This window comes from Culicoides brevitarsis, chromosome 3 (assembly GCF_036172545.1).
Source record: "Culicoides brevitarsis isolate CSIRO-B50_1 chromosome 3, AGI_CSIRO_Cbre_v1, whole genome shotgun sequence".
Taxonomy (NCBI): domain Eukaryota; kingdom Metazoa; phylum Arthropoda; class Insecta; order Diptera; family Ceratopogonidae; genus Culicoides; species Culicoides brevitarsis.
Genome location: NC_087087.1, coordinates 507,800 through 514,139, shown reverse-complemented (window position 1 = coordinate 514,139; position 6,340 = coordinate 507,800). Strand labels below are relative to the sequence as shown.

General features: G+C 33.7%; 2 protein-coding genes across 2 annotated transcripts; both read right to left on the bottom strand.

Annotated features, from left to right (window-relative positions):
* Window positions 1-133: 133 nt before the first annotated feature.
* On the bottom strand, window positions 134-1,172 carry LOC134836047 (D-beta-hydroxybutyrate dehydrogenase, mitochondrial). The gene has a single exon (XM_063851179.1). The coding sequence runs from the start codon at window positions 1,156-1,158 to the stop codon at window positions 154-156; it is 1,005 nt and encodes a 334-aa protein (XP_063707249.1). The 5' UTR covers window positions 1,159-1,172; the 3' UTR covers window positions 134-153.
* Window positions 1,173-1,349: 177 nt separating this feature from the next.
* Window positions 1,350-3,851, bottom strand: LOC134833467 (uncharacterized). Its single transcript, XM_063847784.1, has 3 exons — window positions 3,668-3,851; window positions 2,608-3,073; window positions 1,350-2,550 (listed from the first exon to the last, which is right to left on the bottom strand). Exons 1-3 carry the CDS (start codon window positions 3,849-3,851, stop codon window positions 1,350-1,352), a joined length of 1,851 nt encoding a protein of 616 aa, XP_063703854.1.
* Window positions 3,852-6,340: the final 2,489 nt, after the last annotated feature.

Below are 6,340 nucleotides of genomic sequence, written 5' to 3'. Positions count from 1 at the left end.
GTTTAATATAAAAATAATTACAGAGGAAATGTCTAATGCACTATTTCACAAGTAGATATCAATTATTTATCCTGTTGTTCAAATGATAAAGAAGAGTCGTTTATTTAGCACTAAATAAAGCTGCGCTTCAAAATTATAAATCAATAAGCATTTTTATTTATTTATTTTCATTTTTGGCATTAACATGAATTTCTCAACTAACCATCTTTCCAAAGGCCCTTGAGGAATAATTCTAAATAAATTATAATAAAAAGTGTATCGCCATGGTTCAGCTTTGTACAAACATCTCGGATTTTCATCAGTTATGGCATTCATTAACTTTGAAATGATCTCTGGATGAAATTCTGTCGGAAATTCTGTCACATAGTTCGCAACGTGACCCAAATATGTATAATACTCTTCAAAATAATATCCATAAGTGTCGATTTGTTCTTTTGATAATCCATTTTTCATCGTTTTCGATAACATGAGACTCCTATTGACAATATTGCTTGACGTAATGAACGATCCGGGAATGAAATTAACAACTCTTACGCCAAATTTGTAAAGTTCCTTTTCCAAAGCTTCTGTCCAAAAACGAAAACCTGCTTTACTTGCGGAATATACAGACAATCCGGGTAAAGATTTCAATGAACAATGACTTGTTACATTGATAATTCGTGTTTTATGTTGACGAATCATTGGAAGAAAATGTTTGACGAGCGTCATAGGTCCGATAAGATTAACGCGAAGCTCTTCATTCATAATATCCGATGTTAACCATTCGAATTCTCCAAAACACATTACGCCGGCGTTATTTATCAATGCGTGAAAGCGAACATCGTTGTTCTCCATAAACTTTGAAGCAAAATCATAAACACTTTTGATGGATTCGTCGCTCTTGAGATTCATGGGGATTGAATGAAAATATTCAGAATCGCCGATTTCTTGTAAAAGTTTCTTCGAACCATTTGAGTTTTTGTCCAACACAGTAGCAATTACTGTAAAGCCTTCTTCATGACATCTTCGAGCAGCAAAATGACCAAGTCCTGAATCGCATCCCGTTATAAGAACAACTAAATTACGATTTACTTTGATTTGTTTTTGTCGCCAAAAGGCAGAAAGAAACCAAGAAACGAGACTTTTCACAACCATTGCTAAATGTAAACTGAGAAACATTCAAAACAACAGAAACGAATGTCACATGGAATTTTTTTATATGGAATAACTGATTTTATAAGAGGAGTTATAAAAAGTGAATGAATTCAAATTCCAACCATCTCAATTTTCAAAGAATGAAATAGGCGCAAAACGTTTTATTTTTAAAGTTCATCGAAGAATATAATAAATAAATAAATAAAAATATGAAATTATAAAGCAACAAAAACTTTTGATGATCGTCGTTTTGAAATCGCATATGCGGTCCATACAAAAACAATAACGACAGCTAACAAAACTGTAAGTACAATTCCAACATAAACCATTTCTTTAAATTTTTGTACATCTTCTGTTTTTTCAACTTCCTTTAAAGATCTCGCTTTTCTCAACTTTCCAAATCCATCTTCTTCTTCAGCATCTTCTACAAATTCAAAAGTTTTCGATTGAACAATTTTTTCAGGTAAGACATTATTCATCTCTTCATCTTCTTGTTTCGTGCCTTGTCCAATAGATGTATTAATTTGAACAACTGACGCATTTTCATTATTTCCCGCGATATCATCATCCGGCATTTTACAAGCGATAGGATTGCAATCTTCATCACAAGCTCCAACAACAGCTGTAAATCTCACAAATTTGGATTTCGTGTATTTGAATGCCTTGAAGTCAACTTGCACATTTGAGGCGTTTCGATAAGGAGCAGAAACTAAATACGGAGGAACAGGACATCCATCTTCAAGGAGAACGACTTCATTGTTGTTATCACGTGCATCTGTCGCAATTAAGCTTTTAACGATAAATCCAAAAGCAGTTTTTTCCAAAGGTTCAAAACGCAAAATCAATAATTGACCGACATTTGATGTTTCCGTGATGTAACTTCCGTTGGGATAAACAACAGCAAGATCTATTTGAGGCAATGACGCGAGCATGTCATCGTAATCTGTTGGTTTGATATCGTAAACGCCCAAATCCCCGTCATTGATGAGCGTTTGGTCTCGCACGTCGTATTGACAAGTTGTTGAGAGCCAAATATCGTTGAAAGTTACAATATGATCGAAATATTGAATTACAAAGTCGATTAAAAAGAATCCTTTATCGAGTTGTTTGGCATGACACTTTTCATCTTCATATTTTACCTCGAAACTGAATGCTAATGTGTTATTGACATCATTAACGCATTCATCTTCTAAATTTTTGATGTAAACTTTGCCATTGAAAAGTCTTGTTGTTGTGATATCAGCTACAAATCGATCTGCTTTACAAGCAAGTTGCAAATCATAACAAGCAACAAGCTCAAAAGTCTCTATATTTATACCCGCAGGCTTGTATGCCAATCGACGAGAGACTGTCGACGAAGAATGATGACTCAAATAACAAGAAACCTTATCCGGATTGTATGAGTATGAGCGACAACTGAAAAAAATCAACCAAATTTAATCTTAACTTTTACTGAAAAATCGAAAAACTTACGGATAATTTGCTCCCAAACACAATTGTCTGCACTCCATGTGATTTCGTACTTCAGAAATTGTCGTGTCGATATAATTTACCATTTTTTTCATCAAAGGTTCAAATGTGCATCGTCTTTTAGTCTCTTCAAAACATGAATTTTCCATATATTGAGCATCGATGTTTGGAGTAAGGATGGAAATGCCATTTAACGTTGCACGATTATGAATAGAAATTGTACATGTTTTCGTTTTTTGAATCCAAACTGCTGAACGACACTTAAATTCTTCATTTGAAACACATTTGCGATAGCAATCCATTGAAGATTCAGCTTCCATCGTGCTTTGTTCGCCTTGTGTGTAAATCATCTCCTTATGAAGAACCTTTTCGATTTGCCATGCATCTGAACATTCACGAGCGTGTTCCAAACAAATCTTTTCCGCATAACTGTAGATGCCGGGACGTTCTGATGTTGAAACAGCGAGCTCTGAAAAACGTTTTAGAATAAAAATTAATGAAAAAGCTAAATTTCAAATGAAAATTTTTAAAGCTGCGGAAAATATTAATTTTTTCGATATTATATGTATATAATTTGTATATTATATGCATAAAATATATAAATAATATGCATATAATTTTTATATAATTTTTTTTATACAAAATATATTTTTGTTGAATTTATACAATTTGAACTTCAATATATGCTCAAATTTTCGATATTTAGTATTAAAAAAAATTTATATAAAAATTAAATGCATATTATTTATATATTTTAAGCATATAATATACAAATTATATGCATATAATATCGAAAAAAAAAATTAACATTTTCCGCAGCTTGAAATTCTTACCTTGAAAATCTTTAATGTTAACTTTATTCAAAATGCAAACATTTTTAAAATATGTTACAGATGAGCATCGAAGGTTGTCTCTACAATGATAGATACACTCAACGAGCGAAGGGATATTCAATACTCGCTTTAAAATCGAATTATCATCCGTCAAGAAAGGGTAACTAACGAAAAAAAATTATTAAATAAATTTTCTTATATTTTAGATCATCATGAAGTTACTCACTCACTTATCAACTGAAATCCAGTGTTTTCAAGAGGACAATTTGTAACAACTGGATCTTGTTGAATTGTGTCTTGCAGCTCCTGAAGCAGTTGTTGATACTCCCAAACGGATTGTTCATCGCGTGCAACTCTTCCAAAGACGACATTCAAACACAGAAGAACGCAAGATATGAGAAGAAAGAATCTCATGTTGAACCAATAATACGATTTGAAACTGACCTTCACAATTTTTCGATTTCTTTTTTTTCTGATCGTCACTTTCACTTCTGACTTCAGATTATTCTTGTTATGTTTCTTCTGAATATTCGTTAAAAAGTTTTTTTTTCTTTCTTGCTGAAACAGGTGCTTTCCCGTTCAACTCTAATCAACTACTAAATGGAGCGTTTAGAAAAATATTTCGTCTTTCCATTTAATCCAGATTTAATGAGACATTTAAAAACAGCAACAAAAATTAGCATGGAAATGGTGACTTTCTTCTCAAATTTCTTCCATATCTTTCTGCGATTCTCTCTCGCGATATCTCTCTCATACTTAGATGTCCAAAAATTAGAAAAACAAACATTAAAACGGTATTTTGTCATAATCGAAGTCATAAATATGCTAAAATCTTATCGATTTTGAGTTAACGGATCTACGCATGTTTTTTTTTTTGCCAAAAATTCAAAGAAATTCTTATTTTTTTTTCTTTATTATTTTATTTTATTACTTTTTAATACAAATCTTAAAAGTTACCCGCTCCATTGTATAAATAATTTAAGACCCAAGCTCTTTTCAAGCTTCTTAATTAAAATTTCAATAAAAATACTTAAAATTTTTGTCTATTTGTATATCCGATTTTGCAAAGAATCCAAATAGACATCGTTATGATTTGCCAACTCATCGTCGTCTTCATCGCAAATTGCAGGTTTACATTCGCCCCAACACCATTCAACGCTTGCGCGATATCTGATCGTGTCGAGTTGATTAAAAGTAAATGCTTCGAAATCTGACATGTAAAGCCCATCTTGTTTTTTGTAAATTTTTCCTGCGATGTATGGTTTTGCGGGACATCCTCGTTTATCGATCATTTGGAAAATACTATCATCATTGACATTAACGGCAGCAACATCCGTGATACGAGGACCAAATGGAGAATTGATGTCAGATGTGAAGAAAGCCAACGAAACGGGATCTCCGATTTTGGGATCTTCAGTTAATTCTGTGACATTGCGATGGAGAACAGTAATACCCAAACGCGGAGGACCAATTGGTTTGCAAACGGGACATTCAGGCGTTGGCGGGCATGAAGCTGTTTCGTAAATGATTTGTGGCTCGGGTATAATGGGTTCAGGGCAAGTAATTGGTTCGATGGGTGCTTCTGTGATTTGTGACATTGAAGTTGTTGACATGGGCGAAGGTTCTTCAGTGCTGATTTCAGGCGTGATTTGAGCTTCTGTACTAATTTCAGGCGTAATTTGAGCTTCTGTACTAATTTCAGGCGTAATTGGAGCCTCTGTAACGATTTCGGGAGTAACATGAGCTTCTGTAATGATTTCAGGGGTAACAGGAGCTTCCGTAATTATAGGTTCTTCAGTACTAATTTGACTATGTTCTGTTGTTGTAATCTCTCCGGGCTCTTTAGGTTCTTCAGTTAAAGAAGGATCAACATCACATTCAGCTTTAATGATGAAATCAGCATCCGAAAGTACGGGTTTGTAATGTTGCAATTGCAATTCAGACCAATAATGCCCATTTCCATCAGACATAATTCCGCATTCAGAGAAATTGTTTGAAGTTACAGAGAAGGTAAATGTATGAGCATTATCAACATGAACTTGACAATATGGAGATTCAGGCGGGAAAACAATTCCATCGAATTCGCGTGATGCATGGAATGTAACTTGGAAACCATCAGGAGTACAAACAGCATCAAAGTCATAACAATTTTTCAATTCCGTGGTATTAACATTCGATAAAATACACATAGCTTCTTGAGCTTCAATTGATTCTGAGCTGACAGTGTGTGTTAAGAAACACATTGGAATGTTCGCAACAAGACCAAAAGTGTATGAACGACATCTGAAAATTATATTTTTTGAATTAAAATGTTTTCAAATGAAATTTGAGTGAAATTATTACTTCAAAGGTGAATTGTCACATTTTGCTTTACATCCTTCTTCATTGCGAACATCAACATGGAAGGCATCGAATGTATTTGGGATCATATTTTCTTGTTTTTCGAATGTACAAACCATTGAAGGTTCACTGACGCAACTATTTTCGATGTACAAAGAGTCTGAAAAAAATTTAAAATTAGCAAAATTTAACTTTTGAAGGTTTGTTAAAACTCACTTGTATCATAAACCAAAGATTTAAGAGATGCCAAATTTTGTCTACTTCTTCCGTTGAGTTCACAAACTCTCATTGTCGGATCATAATTGACTGATTTGCATGGGAATCGTGTTTCGTCAGCGCATGCTTTGATACATTCATCTTTAGAACATCCATCACGAACACGATCAACAAATCCTGTCAATCTGTATCCTTCATAAACTTTCGTTTCCCATGGCGCTCCGCACGTTGTCTCATTACAACGTCTTTGAATAACAGCATGTAATCCTTTGACATCTTTTTGCTCAAATTTACTTGGATTTTTGTCGTAACTGATGGCATAAAGTGTGCAAACGCCTTCCGTAAGT